Here is a 24,343-nt window from a genome sequence, read left to right as displayed (position 1 = left end):
GGTTTGAGACATTTATTCAAGTTTCAAAACTGCTATATACACAAATAATTTTAAAAATTAAAACCACATTGATAATTCAAAATTAATAAAAGTGGTAGTGTTTATAGTTAGGGGTGGGAGTGAGAATTTGAACAACGTTAATAGCATCCTAAATTAGTGATTTTCGATCTTAAGGTTGTGAGAGTTCGAATCCCTATCCTCATATATCGTACTCAAAAGAAAGAAAAAAAAGGAAAAAAAGAATAGATATTCAATGAACGAACTAGTTGGGTTAATAAAATTTTTAAGTCGAACTTAGTTATTTGAGATTGTCTAATCTAAAGAGAGTCAATCACAATATATACTGACACAGCGATAATTATATTTTGATAATAGCTAATTAAAATAATAACTACTAAAAAGTAGAAAAAGGGATCAGAATCGGAATCGATATGAAAGGTTAGGTTTAAATGAGATGTCATAAGGGACTTTTAAAAAGTTAGGAAGTTGGAGATGGCATTATATTGATTCTTCTTTTTGCATTGAAATGATTTCATCAAACTCATAGTCTTCAAAAGGGCGATTTCTTTTTTCCCTTTAAAGCAAGGAATTGAACTAACTCTCCCTCTATCAACCCACCAAAATCACCTACTACTCACAACCACCATTTTCTCAACACTAAGATATATTATTCTTTAAGTTTCCCAAGTACTTATCATTTGACTCCATTTTCAAGCTACCAATTCCTTTTCAAAATTATAAACATAGTCTAATTAGTTTACCCAACTCAAAATTACTTGCTGTTAGAGATGGCAAATGTTTTTTTCATGGGTCGAAATTGCTCGGGTGGAGGAATTTCTAATTTGTTCGGGGATGGGAATGAGAATATATTCTCACTTCACCCACCCGAGTTTACCAAATTAAGACATGATGTGGAAATAGCGATTTTAAAGGATCTCTAAGATTGTCCTCATAAGATGGTGTAGTGGCAATTGCTTAATGGGTCTTGAGTATATCACATGCCTTGAGAATTAAGTTTTAAGTTTTCGAGCCATACACTGATCACAATATTGTTCAATCTATACAATGATTTACTAAAGCAAGTCACAACATCGATTGCAATAAAAGAAAAAAAAATCCTAAAATTGAGATGTGAAATAATGCAACGTCTACACTATATATATTCTACTTTATTACATTGTCATCCCTACTTGCTACTATGGAAAATGTGAGCGGACCAAAAATATACTATAACAATTGACAACTTTAGATAAATTTTACATGTAATTTATTTTTAATTTTACTCGCACTAACAACATATATAATTGAAAAACAAAATCCAAAATTGAAAAATGATAGAAAAATTAAAATTAAATTGGTGTTAGGTAATATACTAATCTGGATAGAATTCAACTCGTTAGTGATCTTTGATAAGAGATTTAATTCTTCACCTATATATTATATTGAACTAAAATAATTACATTCCCAAATATAATCATCCAATAATTGGATCTCGTACTTCCCATGGGAATTAGTATATATATCTTATCTTGTTTGTGAAGCCAAAGAAAACACTAGACCAACAAAATTTCCCAAACTCTTATTTTTACAGCTTCCTTTCAAACCACTGTCTCTCTCTTTACAATGACGGTAAAGGACTGCGACCACCACCACCACCATTGCGATCGTCACCGTCTCTACCGCCGCATAGCCTGCGCCATCTTCACCGTCGTCCTCCTCGTCGGAGTCGTGATCTTCCTCATATGGGCCATCCTCCGACCGTCCAAGCCGCGCCTCATCCTCCAAGACGTCACTGTCTTCGCCCTCAACGTCTCCGCCGTCCCGCCGATCACCATCTCCGCCACGATGCAGATCACCGTCTCGTCCCGCAACCCTAACAGCCGCATTGGCGTTTACTACCAGAAAATGGATGTCTACGCCGCCTACCGCGGCCAGCAGGTCACGCTCCCCACCGTGCTGCCGCCGACGTACCAAGGCCATAACGACGTCGTTGTTTGGTCCCCGTTCTTGTATGGCGACGCCGTGCCGGTGTCGCCGGAGTTTGCAGGGGCTTTGAGCGAGGATAACAATGTTGGAGCCATGCTGTTCAGTATCAAAGTCAATGGGCAGGTAGTTGAATCACCCTTAATCCAAATGTTTATTCAATCTCAATGTCATTTTGGTCCTAAATTTTTAAGGTCTTTCTTTAAAAAATTTTATTTTAATCTTTGACATTTAAAATATGCAGTCTAATTCATGAATTTTGAACTACATTTTATTTCTGGTGTTAAGAATTTTCAAAATATCTGATTGTGATTCTCTAAAATTTTAAATAAGACAATAATTTATTAGTCCTTTTAATTTGTTGACGTGAATACGTATTGTTATTTTATTATTAATTTTTTTTAGTACAACACGTGAAGATGAGGATCAAACTTATAGTTGAGTGAAGTATTAAATGGATAAATTTTGAATAAAAAATAATAAGAAAAACAAAAATAATTAATTCTTTTGAAAGTGTAAGAATTTTAAATTAGAGATTTAAAAAATTAACTAAAAAGATTAGAAAGACAAATAAAAATTTTAGAAGTTAAAAAATGGAGGGTCTTGAAACTTTCCAATCAAAATTAGAAGATAAAAATGAAGGGTCTTGAAACTTTCCAACCAAAACTAGATTATTTGAACCTTTTTTCCCCTTAGATTACAGTAATTTAATATTTCTATTTATATTGTTAACACCTCCCCTAATAATACTTACATGCTTATTGGGTACTCTTTAATTTTTTCAAAAACAAATAAGTTATCCAATTTTTTTTTCTATCTCTTCTACTTGTCAAAATTTAACTGTATGTAAAATTGGTGAACAACACCTAAGTATAGACGTTCAAAACTAGCACAAAGTTAAACCAACCGATAATCAATATTAAATTTTAAATTAAAATATAGCTTTGATCTATTTTGGTCATTGTACTTTCAAAATATTTATCTTGATCATTGAACTTTGGTTCATTTTAAATCCGTGTCAAATATTCATCATGGTCCACGTATTTTTAAAAAGTAGTCATTTTGGTTATTTAATTTTGTTTGTAATCTCATTTTTTTCTATCACAATTTCAACCCAACATCATACTCAATACGTTTTTTGAATTGTAACCCTGACTATATACTAAAGGATTTTCTTTATGTGTAAAACCTGTACTAAAATTTTACAAATAGAGACCAACATAATTACTTTTTAAAAAGTATCGAGATTAAAATAAACATTTTAAAAATACAAGAATTAAAATAAACTAAAAGTTCGAAATTACATCAATAAAAATAAAATAGTATTTAATTAATCTAAATTTTGAAGGAAAAATTTAATTATTATTTTGTTTCTAAAATTTAAATTGTTATTGGACAGGTTCGGTGGAAGGTTGGGAGCTGGATCTCCGGGAGATATCGGCTGAACGCGAACTGTCCGGCGTACATAAGGTTCGGCGACCCGAAGCAAGGGATCGCCTTCGGACCGGCCATGAAGTTTCAGTTCGTTCAAGCTTGTTATGTCGACATTTGACGTGGCAGATAATAAATAATTGTTTCATTTTTTTTTTAATATTTTAATTTCTCTTCCCATCTTGTTAAAAACTCTCTATGTAGTTGCCGTGCCAGCCATGAGAATTGTTGGAATATATATATAAATTACATTAATACAATGTAGACCCTTAATTAGAACGGTTCAAAATACTGAATCATATGGAATGTGAGTGTTCTTAATGACTCATAAAATTTAGTGAGATCCCGCAATAGAAATAGACCAATAAAAATATGTCAGGTTAAAATTAGGACGTTGTGTATTATTAGTGACTCAAAAAATTTTAGTGGGATCTACTCATCGATTAAATATAGTAGAATCTGAATGTAAATCAATGAATAAGACACCTAGATGGTGGTTCTATTTAACTCAAAAGAAAAAAAAGACAAAATAAGTGGAAAAAAATCAAAATGAGTGGGAATATAATAATAGAAATACATAAAATTAAAAAAGTGATTGTGTAGTAAAGTAATCTCTCTTCGACAGTGTGGTTTAGTTATCTTACAAAAAAATATCCATTATTTGATAGTCAACATAACTCAATTGGTTGAGATACTTACTTTTGATCAAAATGTGGTGTGTTCGAATCCCATTCTCATGTACTAAAAACCAAATATTTTCAGTTTAACTCGGTTTTTTAAGAACCGGACCAACCGAACCACATGTATCTCAGGCCCAGCTCTTTTTCTGGCAGCCCAATTCATCCAGGCCCAATTCCCAGCTCCATCTTAAAAAAAAAAAAAAAAAAAAAAAACTAGAAAGAGAAAAGAAAAGAAGAGGAAATAAATTAGGAGGAAAAAAGAAAAAAAAATTCCCCTCCCTCTGTTGCTTCACGCCTGCCGCTGCTCCCCTGAGATCCAACCTTAATTTCCAGTGATCTTCCTTCTCCCTCGAATCTCTCACTGTATTTGAAGCCTTAATCTACTTTCGGTTGTCTCCTCTCCGGCGAGCTTCCACTTAGCGCCGCTGAAATTGCGAGGTTCCGATCGTCTCCTTCGTGGTTGCGTTAACAAGGAGAGCTCTGAGTTTCTGGTTCACCAGTATTTCTCCTTCTCAACGATTGGGCACATTGAAGGTGCGTTCTCTTTCTTCTCTTTTCCCTCACTCCCTCCCTCCTTCTAGATTAGGGCAAATATTCTGAAATATCCCTTTCACCAGGCCAATTTTTTTGAAGTTATTCCATATCAATTACTTGCTTTTACAGATTATTCCATATCGATTACTTGCTTTAGGCTTTTTTAAAAAGAAAATGCTTCTACTATCTAATCAAACACAAACATTTGAGTTAAAAGATGAATGTGGGACCGCACACCACCTGTTCGACGAAATGTGTGAACCAAGTAATTGGGGTAGGAGCCGGGGGGGAGTGGCAACCGAGTAACTAACACAAGCTAATTCGAACTCTTTGGGGAATAATATGTCCCATAGGTAAAGCCATCATCTTAGATGCAATGCTTAAAATTTCCCATCCATTGGGACAGCCGATAACACTAACTTCCACAGCTCCTTGTTGTCGAAATAGTATTGAGCCTGTTATTCATGAATAAATTATAGCCATTTTTAACTTTGTATAGTTATAGTCCATTACTTTCGTAGTGCCATATTGGGCACGTAGCTGATTGGTGGTGGGTCTTAGCAGTAACTTGGAAAGGCTTATAGAATAACTTTTCACGATGTCCGATGATGGTGGGAAGATATTTTGGGATCTTATAATTTGTGTTGCTTCTTCCTCCTGGAATGCCGTCTCAAATTACTTTTATTAAATTGTAAGTAATCAGAATCACACATTTTCTTCTTTATCAGCCAATTGGAAAGGTTTTTGTAATAGGATCTTTTCCTAGAGAGTGTCTTCCTCTTTTCCTCTCTATAGCTTCAAATTTTCGATGAAATAATCATGTTTCCTATGAAAAAGAAAAAACAAATTAGTCTATTGAATGCGATTTAGCAGTTCCTCATCTAACATTAGAGGAAAATACCCGAACAGCGAAAAGGGGTTTGGAAGCGTAAGCATGGATTAATACTTTCCTCTTACCAAGATTAGCTGTGTAGATTAAGAAGGTTCTACTTCTATATATATGACACTTTTCTCTTGTCATCTTGAAAGGTTTCGATTAGGGATAAAGTTTCGGATCTATCCATTTTTAGTTATGCAACCCCCCAAAATTTGAGTGGCTTTACTTGAACCTGTACGTATGTAAATGTGAGAATGGTTAAGCTTGAAAGCTAACTAAAGCCAAGGGAGAAAGCAAGAAGTTTGCTTGAATCAGAATGCAAGTTAGACTTTAAGATTTTGTTTGTTTTTGCATTTGTATAAAAAAAGCTGAGTTCTACAGCACATCATAACACTGTTTATTCATGTATGAATACAAATTTTTTAGCTTTCAAGTGTAAATGATAATGCCGTTTCTGTTTCTTAGTGTTGGCTTAGTAATTTTTTTTGTAATTATTCAATTTCTGATATTTGGGCTAATTGGAGCTCATTCTTGACTTGTAAGTTCTCTTCAGTCATATATTTGCATGGCCAGGTAAACTTAACTTACAAGTTAATGGTAGTCTAGCAGGGTGTGGATCTATCTGTCTATGATGCTTCTTAGACTGCTTCTTCCAAATACTTCGGTATTTGCATGGTTTGCCACTTGTAATTAAAAGACAGGATTATAATTTTCAGATTTAGCTTTCTTAGTTTTTTAGTAATTTTCTGTATGTCTATTCTTTCCTTGAGGAAAATGTGTGCTTCATGAGTTATATTCACTTTTTCACAGGAACCAGTAGAAGACAGTAAAAATGAGCAAGTATGGCTTGCAGCTTAGGGTTAAGCCATCGCAGCAGAAGCAGCCTACAAGACCACCCCTTCCTCCTTCCCTGGGATTTCAAGATGATGATGATAATGATGTCGAGAGAGAGATATCCCGCCAAGCTACTAAGAATAAGGCCCTTAAGGATGTAAGCTAGCTTGTACTAGATGACTTTTTTTTTTCCCTGTGTGTTGGTACTTTTCCATCACCATTAGCAGCTATTTATTAAGCTAAGATAATGTCATTAACAAGAATCTCGAAGTTGTATGCTTATTCTAGCCTTATTTCTGATTCCCTTGAAAAATAAATTTAGATTGAGGAGCAACACAAGAAAGCATTAGAGGAGGATCCATCTGTTTTTGACTATGATGGTGTCTATGATGAAATGAAAGAAAGGATGGTTCAACCTCGAGCACATGATCGTGAAGAGAGAAAGGTATGTCATAGTTTGGTTCCTAACATGCTTGATTCCTTTGTTTTCTTTTCAGATTTTTTCTGAAGGGTTTAATTAATCATATAAGTTTTATTATCTTGATTTCACAAAAGGGATAAACTTTTCATTGTTAATTCTTTAGTATGTGCCATTTACTTCACTATTCTTTGGAATATTTGGTAGGAGAAAAATAAAAATGTTTTTAAGAGCATAGAAGGGTCGTGGGACTAGGTTTATTTGGTCCGTTCAAGATCTTCCTTTGGGTTTTTTCAACTAAATTAAATATCATTGTTTTTGATTCAGGAATTAGAGTTTCTTTTAAGGAGTTGGAGTTTATTTTGGTAATTCTTATTGTTGGCTTCTTTTCATTTTGGGGCTTGTGTTTTTGTTTGACCCCTATTCTTGTACTTTTGTTCATCCTAATGGAAGCTGTTGGAGTTGTGAGCTTTGTGATTTAGACTAACGGCCTGGCTCTTTGAAGACAACTTTTATGCCTAACTAATTATTGGATTAAAAGCTGTTAAATAGTTTGGTTATGAGATTCTTGGACACATGTAGAAAAAGAAAAAGAAAAGTATAAATGGAAATGGTAAGATATAAAAACTACTCCAATATTTTCTATTGCAGTTCACCTAGAGTTTTAGTCTTTAGTTCAGAAGTCTCAACAGAAAATTATCTGCTGGAAAACTGATTAGAACTTTATTCATCTTGGTAGGTAATTGATGCAGCTGGATTTAAAATAAGTAAACATAACCAAAACATTGAATCCTACTAGATTTGAAATAGGACTTAGAATCCAATTAGATTTAGGATTTCGAGAAACCGAAGGAGCTTTTACCTAACTATTACTCATTGTGTCTAACTAAAAAAATTATCCTAAAACTTAACAAAATATAAAAATTTAGGCCTAGAGAAAACCAAAAATATATAAAAATACAATATCTCATTGTATTTGACCCTAATCCAATTATATTACTATAGTCAAAAGACTCAAAACACTTACTGGCTCACTGCTTTTCTATTGCAGCCTAAGTACATCCAAAATTTGATGAAAAAGGCAAAAGAGCGAGAAAGGGAGCAGGAGATCATATATGAAAGAAAACTGGCCAAGGAGAGAAGCAAAGAGGATCATCTTTATGCTGGTAAGGACAAATTCGTCACTGGTGCCTACAAAAAGAAACTTGCAGAACAAGCTAAATGGATGGAGGAAGAGCGTCTCCGACAACTTCGGGAGGAGAAAGAGGATGTATGTACAGTTTTTTTCATTCTGTCTTTTCTAAATTTATTTACTTTTATGATTTTATGAAATGTCTTGTGTAGTGTCAAAATGAGCAAGTGTATGTTCTAATGTGATTTCCCTGATTTTCGTAACTGCTAGTTTGCTGGTGTTCACATACTAGTTTGTTTATGGTCTTTGGTACTGTAATATCCTACCCCCCTTGGCTATATACAGTGTACTGATTTGGGATAGTACTATTCTTGCATCCCGGCTGTTTATATCCACGCAGTCAACCATATTGTAGTCCTGTAGGCCCAAGTAAGCATAATCCAACTTGTTTCTATTGCATCCACTGGGATTCGGACTTGAATCCTCCCCCTTATGAAAGTAAACTAGGTCTTTTTACTGGTTTTGCAACCATGCTGAACATGCTGATAAAAATTATTTTATTGCAAGTTTCTCTAGAAGCTAGTAGAATACCTAAGGTTTCCTTCAAGGTTCCCACCACCTTTTTCAAGAAATAATCATTGGGTAGGAATTGGAGTTAGGGAAGGTGCATATAGAAATTTAAGCAGGGAGTTTTGGAAGTGGCGTTGGGTCCATATTTAGGCTGTATTAAACCAAACAAAAGGATATCTGTGAAGAATGGATAAATTGACTAAATTCTAATCGCAAATGGAGTGGTGGACCAGAAAAGGTGGCAAAAAGAGAAGCTTCTTCATAAGCTAGATTTTAAAGAGGCAGAAAACCTCTCTCTAATTGGTTTTGGTAGAGACATTGGATCTCCATTTGTTTCTCAAAAAATAATTTTCCCATTTGATCAATGGTGGAGGCCAAGAATGAAACTTCGGACTACTAGGGGCAAGAATAATTCCTCTTTATCATTATACATAACGATGGTGCAATGCACATCTCTATGATCTCCTTTATGGGTTATCTTTAGGATAGCGTTATACTTTCAGTAAATGTGTGTTTTCCATCGACTGCCAATTAACTGATTGTTCTTTTTCCTGCTATTTTTGAAGGTTACCAAAAAGAGCGACATTAGTGACTTTTACTTCAACCTTCAAAAGAATATTGCCTTTGGTGCCGAAAATGCAGTCAAGTCAAGGGAACCTCCAAAGCAGCTTCAGTCAGAGGAACAAGAGAAGCATTCTGAAGTCAGGGAATTGGAAAAGCATGAAGAGAGTGCAAATGCTGATACGTCTAATAACTCTCAGTCTTCGAAACAATCCAATTTACCTTCCCAGTCTGCCAAGATGGTTGAAGAGCATCCTGAAGAAGACTTTTTGGTTTCAAACAAAACAACACCATCTGATGTCAGCCCCCCTTCGTTACATGATAAAACCTCAGTTCAGGAGCAACCCAAGCACGGCCAAGGTGAACAACAACCAAAGCGCGACCATCATAAAAGAAGTGAAGATGCTGTCACTGCTGCAAAAGAGCGGTTTTTGGCTCGAAAAAGAGCCAAGGATGTGTGAAATCCTTGTTGAGCTAGATTAAACTGAGGGCAAATATGTACATGTTACTGTTGTATCTAGGATAGTTGATTATTATGTTCTTAACAGTAAAATCTTTTAATGTTTAAGTTTGTTTTTGAGTTTTGGCTGTGACATTACATTTTTGCTTTTATGGTCCATATGAAATTCCATGTGTTACTGATTGGGAGAGCTACGGATGAATCCCGATGAACGAGCTGCTCGAAGTTACGGCTTATTCTTCGTCAAGAGTAAGTAAACTTCCCCTTAATAGAAACAAAGATCAAAGGTATCACTTGTTAACTGAAACAAAATAGCCTTAGTTTTGGAACATTTTTTACTACTTTCTCCCTTTTTGTCATAAATTGACCAATGCTATATTTAGGTTGTTAAATGGCCCCCACAACAGTTCTTTTTTGGGTCACATTGCATTGAAACTTGCACGTGATGATTGCACACGATACATGAACCTCCAAATCTGCTTTCTTCTTGCATTTAATGATGGAATGTTATTATGAAACATGTGAATTGTTATTAGAAGTTGGACATAATTTCCCCTGCCTTTGCCTAGCATGCCAAATGCATTAAGTTGGAAGCAAATCGTATAAAGTAGAATCTTCTGAACTTTATATTCAACCAACTCTTTTATCATCAGGATATGGAAAGATTCTCCAACTTTGTTTGGACCCAAAAATTGAATGAAGCCCCTCAACTAAGCCATAATAGAGGAACTCAAATTTATATCTCCAACCTACACAACAATTTCTTAAGATAACTAAAGCAACTTTGCTTTGTTTGGAAGTCTATCCTTCATAAGGAATGCATTACACTTTTGGAATACAACATGCCTCTAATTAGTGAACTGAATATTCTCATCTTTAATGGCAGGTACACCATGTCTCAAGAGGTTGATGCTAAACAAAATGATACGAAGCGGGTCTAGAGTATTGGCAGCATCGCTAAACAGTTACTTTCATACTCGATTTGGCTACTCTTCGGTATCGACATCTTGCATTCTGTATATTATCATTCTTATCATTATAGCTTCTCGACTCTCGACTCGTGCATCATAGTAAAATTTTCCTAACAACTCTATTTCAACTTCTTTCTTGCCTTCTAGGTTCTTGAATTCTTAACCATAGTTTTTTCTAGAGTGCTCTTGCTATGACATTTATTACTCTAGATGTGTGAAAGCATAAATAGTTTTAGTTGCAAGCCCTCGAGTTATTACGTTCTTGGATTTTGTTGTTCTTATCACTCGTGGTAGGTTAGTGAATTAAGTTCATTAAGTTGACAAGCTAGTCATAACATAAACTTGTGGATTAGAAGCCATACGTATCCATTTCAAAGAAGTTATTGAGATGATTTTCAAAACCAAGTTGGATTTTCCAACCGGCAAAAACATAAAGGTCAATATTCAAACTTTGTATTAAATGATAACTTAGACCTTATAATTGTATGCTCCTCCACGTTTTGCCGTCTACTTCTTCCTTCACTTCTAAATAATATCTTCACATCATATTATAAAAGCAAGATTTCGTTTGCCCTTTTTTTCTCTGTTCATTCTCCTTCTCCATTTTTCCATTGAAGTGTTCAGCTCTGAATTATGGGTCGAAGCCTCAGCAGCTCGAAGCCCGAACCGACACCGCAAGATCCGTCTCTTTCGGTGGCGTCGAATGACTCGGCAGATAGCGGTGGAGACGCAACGGCGGCTGCGGCCATGGTGCTGTTGGGATGCACTCGGTGTCTCATGTACGTCATGTCGTCTAAGTTAGATCTCAGGTGTCCCAAATGCAACAGCACCTCCGTGCTCGACATGTCGGCCAATGTTTCTTCTACCAGAAAATGATATGGGGTTCTGTTTTATGCATGATATCCCACCTTCGTTTCTTAAATTTCTTTACCTACCTTCTTTTTTTTTTTTTTTTTTTCCTTTTTCTCTTTCTTTAATTCATTCGTAATGTGGTGATCATTTGATATTGGTTTTAATCATACTATTCCAATTTCATTGTGTAAATGTTGTAGTTGGAGGAAATTTCATATCTTTGTTAGTGGTGTTCATCGGTTGGATATACTTTTAAATTCAATCAAACTGTTTGGGGCTGTATATTTATTCAACCAAAACCATTCTTATTAAATAATGAATCAAACACAAGTCCAACTATGAAATATTTAGATTGAGTTGGTTTGAGTTATTCGGATCATGCATTCAAAGTATTATAAAAAAAGTAAAAGCCGTCAAAACATTCATTTACATATTTTCTAAGTTCTAACATTGAATCAAGATCCTTTAGTCAATTTTTATTTATACAGTGAAAAAGTACACTAAAAAGACTTTAAAAGTAGTAAAAGAATTAATTTTAAAACCAATAATAAGTGCGTGTTGTTTCGGTTTAACTCAAATTTATTTTGAACAAATTTATAATCCAACTCAAATCTAATTTTTTTTTTCCAATTCATCTAATTTTTTGAACACTATTGAACATATGACTTATTTATTCAAGCAATATCAAAAAAATAATTGACCCGATTTTGTTATTTTGACCAATAAATATTGATATATTCAATTTCTAAAATTTTAAATCTAAAATATTTTCGATCAATTTCAACTTTGTAGTCACTTTCAGTTAGTTTGATTTTTCAAAATGTTGGTCGTGGTAGAGAGAAAGTAGGAGAGAGTGGGGAGATATTAGAGAGGGAAAAAAGTGTCGTGGAGAGAAAAAGTAGAGAAAAAAAAAATATATATCATATCATATCATCATGTAGAACGAATATTGGGATCATAAAACCATCCTTGACAAAAACTTAAATTTAACTATATATATATATATATAATTGTTAGCATAATAATATTTTTAACAAGTTTTTAAGCTTTCAAGGTCATGTAATTGTAGGATGACCAAATTTATATGTATTATGGAAGGTAATTACCACTTAAATATACTTTTTTAATAAAAATATATCTATGATTATGTACAAGTTCGAGATCCTTTCAAATAGACATGATTTTTTAACGTCCATGCAATAGAAACATAAAAAGCATTATATAGCATTCAACACAGTCTATTTAACCTAAGTTTTCTTCTCGAAAGATCCAACTCATGTCACATGATAAAAATAGTTTATAGGGTTGAAATTAATTTTAATGCTACTTTTTTTTTAGTAAATAAAAATCTCTAGAAGCATTATTCTGCAAATAAAAGTATATCTTTGTTTGCAAAAGTTTTATGTATTTGCACAAGAAAAAGAAACCTCACACCCAAGATGAAGGTATAGGAGGAAAATTAAAACGATCAATGGAGCTCCAAACAAGCAAAGTTTCAAGAAAACACAAAATGACAAAAAAAAGAAAAAGAAAAAGGAGGTCATGGGTATCGAAACCACACAAAATAATATAGTTAAGGTTCGAATGCTCATACGTACTCATTTTTCGAGCTAATCATGTATACGTATACCACTTAAATAAACAATAAAAATAGGTTGAAAATACTGAAAAATGGTGTCATGGATGGAAGCGTCTCTTTTAGGAGTGGTTGATGTGCTTAATCTATCAACTCTTTCACTATCACCTCCAAAACAACCAAATTCCGCTAAAGTTGCTTGAGTATGTTTAACCTCGAGATTTAAAATCACTACTTATATACGTGGCATTGTATAGAATAATAAATGACATATGTCACCAAAACTATTCCACAAAAAGAAAAAGAATGTTTTTTTAACTTCCTTCTTCACTTAACCCAAGCCAAGTCGATGACTTTCAATCTAGTCATATGGTTGACTATCAAACGAGATTTAAAAGCTAAATATATAATTATTTTTTAAAAAATAATTCTTGTGGAATTACCAAGAACATTGAATTCTCCCACGTTTACAATTACCCTTAATTAAAAAAGAGAAAAAAGAAAAAGAAAAATGGATAACAGCATGACCACTCCACTAGGAAAGTGGCACGAGGACAGGAAAAAGTGGGCCCACTATCAAATTTGTTAACGCCACACCCATTTTTTAAACTCACTATTTAATTAAAAAAAGAAAAGAAAAAAAAAATCAGAACCCAATTTGGACCGAGTCACCTCGCTCACTCTCCGAGTCAAAGATTCAAAAACGCGTTCAAAGCCAAAATACACTGTATCTCCATTTCCCATCCTCGAAGCTTCCATTAAAAACCTCACTTTCTTCCGTTTCAATCTCTATAAAACTTATCCTTCTTCCACCAATTCCTCATCCAAATCTCGCCATCAAGCACCGCCAGATCCACCGCAGTTCATCTATCTGAAGAATTCCGCCATGGTTGTCCAGGATCTGAAGAACAACAGTAAACCGATCCAAATCCGTGAAGTTTGGGCGTCGAATCTCGAATCGGAGTTCGAGTTGATTCGCGACTTGATCGATCAGTTTCCTTGCGTTTCCATGGACACGGAGTTTCCCGGAGTCGTTTTCACCGATCCTGCGAAGCCGTACCACCGCCAGAATCGGCCGTCGGACCACTACCGCCTCCTCAAATCCAACGTCGACGCTCTGAATCTGATCCAGATCGGAATCACTCTCTCCGACTCCGACGGCAACCTCCCGGACCTCGGCACCGGCGGCAGCCGCTTCATCTGGGAGTTCAACTTCATGGACTTCGACGTGGCGCGTGACGTCCACGCGCCGGACTCGATCGAGCTTCTGCGGCGGCAGGGGATCGACTTCGACCGGAACCGAGTGGAAGGTATCGACTCTTGCCGGTTCGCCGAGTTGATGATGTCCTCGGGACTCGTCTGCAACGACTCAGTGAGTTGGGTGACGTTTCACAGCGCGTACGATTTCGGGTACCTGGTCAAGGTTTTGACTCGGCGGAGCCTCCCGAGTCGGCTGGAGGAATTCCTCGGCGTTCTCAGGGTTTTCTTCGGCGATCAGGTGTACGATGTGAAGTACATGATGCGGTTCTGTAAGAGCCTCTACGGCGGTTTGGACCGGATAGCGAAGATCTTAAACGTGAGCCGGGCGGTTGGAAAGTGCCACCAGGCCGGTTCGGATAGCCTGCTGACGTGGCATGCGTTTCAGAAAATGAGGGACACGTATTTTGTACAGAATGGGCTGGAGAAACATGCCGGCGTGTTGTATGGATTGGAAGTTTTGTAAAAACGAAACTGAAAAATGAAAATTAAATAAAAATTATTTATTTATTATTTATTTAATTGGTATCTTCAATCACATTCTTTTAAAGTTAAAAAAAAAAAAAATTCTTTTTGATCTTTTAAAGATAATTCTATTGCACATGAGTTGAGGGATGTAGACAAATTTAGGGTTGAGTTATTATCCAGAAGAAAAATTATATAGGCTCAGAGAAAAAGGAAAGACAAGACTATATATAATATATATTTTTGTTCATGATGTTGGAGTGTTTTTTCAGTTTAATTCCTATTATTTTATAAAATGTTCCAATATAGTTTTTTATGTTTTAATATATATATTTTATCGGTGAATGATACATTTATAGGACATAATATTTATGAGCATAATAGAAATTTTGTAAAGGGTATGGATTGAGTGTTTTAAAATTTTGATTTTGAAATTTTAAGGTGTATGATTATATTTAAAAAGATAAAAATGTTGATAAAGGTACAAAACATAATATATTAAAAATTATGTAATATTAAAAAGTAATAATTATACCAAATTTATAATAGGTTAATAAATTAATTAATAATATTTTATATTTAATTAAATATTTAGTTGGTAACTATTAGTGTACAAATATATTATTAAGCACACCTCCAACAATTTTTTAAATTAAAAATTAATTTTTAAATTTGCTAGCAATATAAACATATTTTTTTATTGAATATCTTATTTTCATATTACGCAAGTCCCCAACCGACCATCACACCAAAACTACTTGGAAGAAGTTTTTATTATTTTTTTTTTCAAACTTTTAGAAATTTGCAATTTTTTTCTCTATGGTGACCTTTTTCGATTTCTATTTTATTAACTCACCAATTATTATTTCATGTTAGTTTATCGGTAGCCGATTTTAATATTCACAAATGAAAGTATTATGATTAACCATGTTAAATTGTTAAGAACTAAGTAAAAACTTTTTAAACAACAGTTACTAAATTGATAAAACTCTAAAATATTAAAGAATAAAATATATATTTAGAACACCAACATGAGTATAATTAAGTGGTAATTGACATATGTTCTTTTCTTTGAAGTTAGTCGTAATTTATTGTATTATATATATATATATATATATATATATATATTTCAGAGGTAAAACTAAGAAAGAAATCGACTTGATGCACAAACCTCGAGGTGAATGATCGCAAACAAAAAAGTTTTTTTAAAAGGATACCATACCGTAACTTAGCACCAAATAAAATCAATGAGTCTTTGTTGTATCGAGGGATTAAGTCTCAGACAAATTTATTTTACCCTATTTAAAATTATCAATAGTAGTTTTCTGTGGTAACAAACTATTACAAAATTAAAATTGCTAAGTATTTTACTCAATTTATTAGAATTATGAAGAGACTAATTGTTAAGCTTGTGAGTAGTTTTCAAATTAAAATGGTTGTAATCAAACTTCTTTCACAACATAATGGTAGTGCGTTCGCTTCGCAAGCGAAAGGTTTGTGAGTATGATTTTCTGGGGTGTCAATTCTCACACGAAGCGAACGGTTTGTGAGTATGATTTTCTCGAGTGTCAATTCTCACAAATCACCCTCTTAACACTAAAATATATCAAAAGTATGGTTTATTTAGATGTTCTCATAAATTCAAAATCTAGTCCAGAAGTATGGACAGTGCCGGTGTCTCCCAAAACCATATCCAATCCCCTTCTTTCACCAAATCAAGAAAAAAATATAGGGCAAATTTATTTTACCCTATTTAGAATTATGAAGAGATTTGTTATCCTTATAAAATTAAAATTGGTATCATAGCATATATAGTGGCATTGTGCATTCACTTCTTAACTAAAAAATTGAGTTCCTCTCCAAAGAAAAAAAAATTGTGAGTTTGTTGTGGCATAGTTATATAATTAAATATTTTTTTACCAATATCCGTTAAAAGTGATTAATTTGAATTAACCTTTCTTCGAGTCATTTTTTAGTATAACGTGTAGAGTTGGGATAATGAAACTCACAGCCTCTCGATGGAGATATATGCCAATTAATACTGAAATATACTCGCTTTGGTAAAATCTTTGAGTCTGAAGAGATTGGATTTGAACTAGGCAAATTTATTTTACTCTATTTAAAATTACTAGCAATAACCACGTGCCATCCACATGGAATTAAATATTTATCTTCTAGGTATATTAAAAATGATGTTTAATTAATTTAATTATATTACATGTAAAATTATTTCTAAAAAATCCTAAAAATTATACTAAATTTTAAATTTTGTAAAAAAAATATTTTAATGAAATAACCACATTTTTATATTATTTTTCTGCATTATTCTTTGAATGTATTTATATATTATATTTTCGAATATTTATACAATTATTGTATTTTTTAATTATTTAGAAAATTATCATTTCTATTTATAAAAGTATTTTTAAGACTTATTATTATTACATGTTAATAATTAGAATAAATAGTAAACACAATAAATTACAACTTAATATATTGATATGGCCAAAGCGAGCATAGCTCAGGGGTAATTGGCATGTACCTCCAACCCTCATAAATAGATCATGTACTAATCCCAAAATTTATTTTACCCTATTTAGAATTAATATATAGTATAAAATTAAAATTACTATCATAGCATAGTGACATAGTGCATTCTCCTCTTAAAGGAAAAAATTGTAAGTTCTTATCCAAAGTTAGAGAGACCAGAAAGTACTATATCCTATTTAAAATTACAAAGAGACCGGTAAATTTGACAAGTTACTTAATATTTAATATTTAAATTGTTTATGAAGCATAGTGATGCTGCATTTGAACCGCAAGTGAAAAGTCGTGAGTTCAATCTTCGTAGAGACCAAAAAGTATTTTATCCTATTTAGAATTACAAAAAGACTTGTAATTCTAACCAGTCAATTTTGCTTCAAATTGCTTCTGTAGCATAGTGGTAGTGCGTTCGCTTCGTAAGCGAAAGGTCGTGAGTTCGATCCTCACCAGGAGCTTTTCACACAAATTTTTTGCTCATGAGCATTCATTAGATTACTTTTTCATTTTTTTTTCAATAGTTCTGAGTCACTGTGATTATTCACACTAAGTCATTTCATATCCATGTAAAAGCAGTCTAAATTGGAAATATTGCTTAATCTAATAACAAAATATTCAATAAAGAATTCAATAATCCAATAAATTAAACAAAAGCTATACAAAAAATTATCACTTTATTACTGCAAGGAAATTCAGGAAATTGATGTGGAGAGCACGTTGATAATGTTAAAAAAAACCCTATGTTATAGAATCGAATAACTAAATATATATCCATTTACTTGTTAAAAAAAATATATATATATATATATCCATTTACCTGACACTATTTTCATAAATGGTAAGAGAGCAATAAAACTTAAAAAAATTAAAGATCTTATAGGTTTTTTTTTCCTTTCCAATAACATTCTTTGTCTCCTCTATTATTTTTTTCCTAAATTGAAAGATTAAATCTAACACATTTTAGATGGGTTTTTTTTTTTTTTAAATATATATCAAGCTTCGCTGCGATTGTTTGAGTTAATCAATATCTTCTAATATGTACAAATTGTTTGATGGAGAATAAAAAAAATTAAATGCTAATAAAAAATGATCAATATGAAAATGAACCTTAAAAATCCCTATTTTAGAAAAAAGGAAAAAACTAATAATTAAGCTTTTTTTAGACTTGTATGTTTATTCTATTTAATTTTAATTCCTAAAAGTATCAAAAATTTTATTTTAGTTCTCAAATTTGCATAAAAAACAAGTTAAAGTGATGAGTTTGAGATGGATTTGAATTTTGTTGAATTGACTAAAAATCCAAAATTCCATGATTTTAAAAGTTAAAAACCCCAAATAAAATATGTTAAAATATCAATACAGGATTGATGGCTACAACCCACAAATTTTCTACACAAAATCAGCTGGTTGCTAGTCTTTGGCTACTGGCAAATTGCTCTAAAAAAATATCATATTTTTCAAACACTTCATATAACCAAAATCTAATTTTAGGATAAGTTTGAAATTTTGGGAAAACATATAAATATAATCTTTCAATTCTAAAAATTTATATTTAAGACCGAACGGCAAAAGAGTAAAAAACAAGCATAGAATTAATTATTCACTAATTAACACAATTTATTTATTTTTATATAATTTTCTTGATTTTGATAACTTTTAAAGAAATATAATATGTATATAACAAGTACATCTTAAAAAAATACAAAATATTATATGAAACTAGGAGAGAAAGAGAGATTATTTTAGGGTTTTCACTGATCTCTCAACAATGTTAGAGTTGTGAGAAGGAAGCTATTATATAATTAATAATAATAGTATACCTTTCAGTAATTTACAGCAAATATTAAAAAGAAAAAGAAAAAAAATGATCAAAAAATGTTCCAAACCTTAGATAAATATTTTTCAATGAGAAACCAGCATTAAATCATTGACCTAACTCTTGGTGAAATGACAAATATGCCCTCGCCATGCAGTTCCCTCTTCCTCCTTTCATGTGGGCAAATTCAATGCCCCTCACATGGCTGTCGCACGTGCCACCTCTCCGAACCATCAACCTTCACCGGCGGACGGCGGTTTCCGGCCAGAATTATCGGAGATCCCGTGGCTGTGGGACATGAACTCATCCCAAATCTCGGTGAAAGCTTTGACGATAATTTCATGGTGGAACGGAGAATTCAGATGGAGGAAGCAATTGAGAAGCTCTTGGAGGCCGGCGGTGGAGTAAATCTTCTTCTCGATTATCATCTGGAGCATCGAGTCCCGGAAATCCTCATATGGGTCGTCGGAATTCTTCTCGACGGCAATGATGCTGCCGCCGATCGTGGTCGTCGGCGGCGGGCTGAGGAGGAGTCCGGAGATGGTGGTGGTGGTGGAAGAGGTGCAGTCTTCGTCTTCGAGAGAGATGCCGCCGTTCCGGTCGCCGGAGCTGGAAGATGAGGATCTGGGTTTTGGGTTGTGGCCGGCGCCGGCGCCGGAGGGCTTCGCATCGGGCTCGACGATATCGGAGGGTTTCGGCTTCCCGCAGCCGCCGCAGCCGGCTGCGGTGGGGGCAAAAATGGATTTGGGAAATTTCTTCTTCTTGAAATTAGACATCACTTTTAGAGAGAGAGAAAGAGGGTTTTGATTTATGAAACAGCTTTTTGTAGAGAGAGAGATCTGTGGGTTTAAACGTTAAAGAGGTGTTGTAGGGTTGAAAGTCATTGTCAAAACTAAATTCTGTTATGGCTTCTTGAACTGTTGCAATGCCAATATTCTTTTCTCTCTCTTCTCACTCATGGAGATAGGGGAGAGATGAACAAACGAATAACCAACCTACATCATTATTAATCGAGACAAATAGATTTTAAATTTGTATTGAACTATGATGACATTGAATATTTTTTGAGTTTATTTTATTTTATTTTCAATACAGTATAAATGTGATTTTTCTAGCAATTTGAGAATATAATTGGTTAGGTTTATATTCTCAACTAAACAATATTGTTAGATGTACTAGAAAAAAGTGATTTTTCAATGTATTATATATTTCATTTGACTTTTGAGTTTAATGGATGAATTATGTTATTTATGTAACCTTTCAAAATTTTTTCCTATATTTGAAAAAATATATGTATTTTATGTTAATTGGGTCGTAATTTTTTTCTTGGGGAGAGAGTGAGAAAGAGACCATTTCAAATGTAGTTGTTGTTGATGACGAAATTAGGTGATTAAAAAGGGATTTGCTTTGGTATTTTAAATATAAACGCAAGGGAAACTAGACAATTGGCACTAATGTGTGAAAACAGTTAATTATGTTATTTAATAAACACAATTATTGCAGCATCTTTTGAACCTTTTTCTATTTTAGCCATTGTTGAGGTTGAAAATTAGGCCGCCGTGGAGGGTGCGCGGATCACATATGGCAATGGAAACCAACTCCATTACATACCGATCAGTAGAGAGAGCGACGTTAAAGCTGGCAGGGATATACATACAGTTATACGAGACGTCCAATGGAAACGAACTCCATTATAGATATATATATATATATATATATATATATATATATATACTAGTATTGCATACAGCGAGCCAAAGTGACAGGTGACTGAGATGATACCATGTACTGAGAATATCCACTAACGGCCCGTTTGATCCCATATGCAAATGGACCCATCGTACCCCACGTATGGCATCCTCCTTAGTGAGTTCCATCACTTATATAAGGAGACAAAGATTACACGATGATCGGATAAGTGTGGAAAATCTGTCACTCAATGCTTAAGGTGCTTTTATGTTTTTCTCATCTCTCCTAGTTTACTAACTTGATTGTCGGAGGACCTAAACAGGACATCGTGTCGAGATTTGTTGTTGCAGATTGACTTGTCTGATTGCTCCTAATTGAAGGACATGTGGACCAACTGGATTAGGACATCAACCACAATATTACAAAAATATTATTATCAAACGTAACAATTGGCATATTAATTAAATTATGATGAAACTTAGGATTTTTCCAATATGATTTTCACATTTTTTAATGTATCATGACACCGCCCTTCATTCAATACCAAATTTCATAGTATGTGTGTTCGCACTTGAGATCATAAAATATGTACTCAAAATAAAAAAGAATGAGATAAAATATTATAAGAATAAAAATTAATATACTAAGTATAAATATAGCAAAAAGGTGATGACTATATGTTAATTGTGAGAAACTATTATTGAATTGAAAAGAAGGATAAAAGTGGTAATCTACGTAGATTTAATAGATCTTCTCGTGAAGGAACGACTTGATCAAATTGTGTGTTCACTCTATTTGAACGATGACACACTCCGAACATTTGAAAATTTGTTTAGATCAATTCATAACCAATACATTTTTTTATTATATTTAACTTCCTTTTTTTTTTCTTTAAAAAAAATTGATTTTTCATTTCTAGACATAAGAGGGTTCGAACTTGGATTGTAGGGACTAAATACTTGAGTCTCTTGCCACTATGCCAAGAGCTTAAACTGCTATATTTAACTATTATCTAGGTGAATTACGAATTATAATAATTTTTTAGATAAAAAAATATATAAATTGAAGAAGACCATGATATAAAATAAAATAAAAAATATGCAAAGTCAGTATAGACTTTTTACCAAAAGAAAAAAAAATCGATATTTGTAATTACTTTCATAAATTATGTTTTGCATATATATATTTTTTAAAAACATGTATTTATTTTATTAATTTTTTTTAGAATATTACATTACACAAAGGGGTAACTTGAAAAATTTCCACTTGAATTTTCCTACGCCATTTATAACTTGGTAAAAAAGGGACATATAACCAATGGCCCATGTAATCTTTTAAGTATTTTTTGTGCAACACAATCAACAATCAAGATCGTACCTGTTAATTAAAAATGACTGACGAGGAAGAGTTTGAGTGTTCTTGGTTAATTAGGAAAGATTTGCAAACAAGAAAGATTATCATGCTCAAGTTAGTTTAAGTTGGACTTAGATATATAGACAATGAGCTAAAATGTGATACTTTGATGCGGAAGTGAAACCGTCTATTTATAAGTTTCGGATCTGAGAGACGATTCTTGATGTCACCTTGAAGGTCGGCTTATCATACGCCTAAAGTTGAGACTTGGTTAGACCTTTGCTGCATCGAGTATCTCCACAATGTGGTATGATATTGCTCGCTCTGGACATAGCTCTCACGGTTTTGTTCCACCAAAAAGACCTCATACCAATGGAGATAATTGTCCTCCCTTACATACCATGGATCACCCATTTCTCTAATCAATGTGAGACTTTGTTTACACCCTTTAAAAACCCAACACGTTCTTCATGTGGCAAGACTATTTTTCTGGTCCCAACTAGCATGATTCTTAATTTGACACCTATCACTTCAAATTTTTAATATTACCTTTAATGTAGTAATAATTTTATAAAAAAATTATAAAAATTTTCTAATGAAAAGTTGACGTATCATTAAATATTATTTTCTTAATATATTTGGACATGTTCTTCGAATGTTACCCAACTTATTTATTACCAAAATCTGATCCATCCATCAAAAAAATTTATTTCATTCAAGGGACATGCTTGTATTCGAGGTTAATAAAATGAAATATTTAATAACATATTAGCTTTCTTTTCATTTTAACATAGAGATATTATGTTATTTTAGTACAACAAGTGAGTGAGGAAACAAACCAATGATCTTTTGGTGGGATTTGGGAATATATGACTTGACTTAACACTATTATTGTTTAGTTTCTGTAAATAATCTATTTTTCGCGGCTTCCCCATTCATTTAACCATAATATATACATCTTATAAATTAATGGTAAATTATCTGTAAATAGTTGACTAATATAATATAAACTTTATATAAACAGTGTTAAATTACAAAAACACACCATTGGAAATCAATTCTAGTTATTGTTATAATTCCACATCCAAATTTATAATTAATGGTAAGTGTCTCTACGTTAGATTAGTAGGTTATTAATCCAAACATAAATACTGCGACATGTTGAACTAAAAAAAAACTTTAATAGAGGTATGGAGGTCTCCCCTATTTGTCCGTTGTGTAGGACGAAGGAGGAGACTAGTGCACAGGCTTTGGTGGGAGGCAAAATGGCCAATAAACTATAGAATGTTATCTTACCGGAAGCCATAAACCACAATCTTCCCAAGGGTGATCTCTGGTTTGAGATGATGTACTCCTAAACTCAAAAGGATCTGGCTCTCGCAGTAATCAATTGCTGGGTCATTTAGAACAACCGTAATTCCTTCATTCACAACAAGGAAATAAAAAAAATCAGGACTGGAGGTTTTTATTTGGGATGAAAAATGGTGAAATTAAAGCGACTGTTCCGACATATTTGTCGGGGGGCAAATGGTCCTGTTCATGCCCTAGCAAAAATGAAATTAAAGCTTCTTATGAGGATTGAACTCTTGACCTTTCACTTACGAAACAAACACACTGCCACTATGCTACAGAAACAATTTTAATTTAAGAACTACTTATAAGTTATAAGCATAATAAGTTTTATTTTTTACTAATTCTGCATACTTAGCAATTTTAATTTTATAATCATTTGTAAAGATAAAATCTCTTAATAATTTTAAATAGGATGAAATAAATTTGTAGTCCTTGTTCAGATTCAATCCCAGCCCATAACAAAGACTCATTAATTTTATCTACAGTGCTAAGTTAGAACACGATATCTTCTTTTAGAAATCTTAACTTTTTGTTCATGAAGTGAATGCATTACCTTATGGAAACAATTTTAATTTTATAACCTATGTTAGGATAAAATAAATTTGTAGTCCCTCTACAAATCTAGTCTCGAGATTTTATCACTCTTAGGCTAAGTCTGGATGGGAAGCTTCATCCAATTCTTCCCTTCGTTTGTGTGAGTGATGATTTTTGATGTTGATACATGGTAGACGATAATTATTAGTCTAAATCTTATTTTGTGTCGTGTTTATGATAGCAATGCTCTCATTTCTGTGTCTTTAATTTCTGTTATTTGGTATCCAATAGGGAGTGTTAGATGTGTATATTAAATAGAGGCAGAGACGTACACATACATATCCAATAGGCTATGTCTCTGCCTCTATTTAATATACACATTTTGCCCAGCCTTGCAGTGGGTTTTTGCCTGTGGGTTTCCAGCAGAGAATCCTCCAGTTGTGAATTTTTCTTAAA

At 33.2% G+C, this 24,343-nt stretch overlaps 4 protein-coding genes and 1 non-coding gene across 5 annotated transcripts; 4 read left to right on the top strand and 1 right to left on the bottom strand.

The window, feature by feature from the left end:
- Window positions 1-1,533: 1,533 nt before the first annotated feature.
- LOC111012675 (NDR1/HIN1-like protein 1) lies at window positions 1,534-3,713 on the top strand. The gene is made up of 2 exons (XM_022286907.2): window positions 1,534-2,109; window positions 3,383-3,713. The coding sequence occupies exons 1-2, from the start codon at window positions 1,624-1,626 to the stop codon at window positions 3,533-3,535; spliced, it is 639 nt and encodes a 212-aa protein (XP_022142599.1). The 5' UTR covers window positions 1,534-1,623; the 3' UTR covers window positions 3,536-3,713.
- A 614-nt stretch (window positions 3,714-4,327) lies between these two features.
- LOC111012717 (uncharacterized) lies at window positions 4,328-9,600 on the top strand. The gene is made up of 5 exons (XM_022286971.2): window positions 4,328-4,628; window positions 6,316-6,496; window positions 6,662-6,784; window positions 7,809-8,027; window positions 9,026-9,600. Exons 2-5 carry the CDS (start codon window positions 6,338-6,340, stop codon window positions 9,479-9,481), a joined length of 957 nt encoding a protein of 318 aa, XP_022142663.1. The 5' UTR covers window positions 4,328-4,628; window positions 6,316-6,337; the 3' UTR covers window positions 9,482-9,600.
- Window positions 9,601-13,627: 4,027 nt separating this feature from the next.
- On the top strand, window positions 13,628-14,658 carry LOC111012547 (putative CCR4-associated factor 1 homolog 11). The gene has a single exon (XM_022286716.2). It carries the CDS (start codon window positions 13,766-13,768, stop codon window positions 14,600-14,602), a length of 837 nt encoding a protein of 278 aa, XP_022142408.1. The 5' UTR covers window positions 13,628-13,765; the 3' UTR covers window positions 14,603-14,658.
- A 2,870-nt stretch (window positions 14,659-17,528) lies between these two features.
- TRNAT-CGU (transfer RNA threonine (anticodon CGU)) lies at window positions 17,529-17,600 on the top strand. The gene has a single exon. It is a non-coding gene; the product is annotated as a tRNA-Thr (tRNA).
- Window positions 17,601-18,919: 1,319 nt separating this feature from the next.
- On the bottom strand, window positions 18,920-19,842 carry LOC111012686 (uncharacterized). The gene has a single exon (XM_022286921.2). The coding sequence runs from the start codon at window positions 19,732-19,734 to the stop codon at window positions 19,192-19,194; it is 543 nt and encodes a 180-aa protein (XP_022142613.1). The 5' UTR covers window positions 19,735-19,842; the 3' UTR covers window positions 18,920-19,191.
- Window positions 19,843-24,343: the final 4,501 nt, after the last annotated feature.

The sequence above is a fragment of the Momordica charantia genome (assembly GCF_013281855.1).
Source record: "Momordica charantia cultivar OHB3-1 chromosome 3 unlocalized genomic scaffold, Mcharantia_2.0 BLBB01000003.1, whole genome shotgun sequence".
Lineage (NCBI taxonomy): Eukaryota > Viridiplantae > Streptophyta > Magnoliopsida > Cucurbitales > Cucurbitaceae > Momordica > Momordica charantia.
The sequence above is the reverse complement of the archived record's forward strand: the minus strand, read 5'-3'. Positions and strand labels throughout refer to the sequence as shown.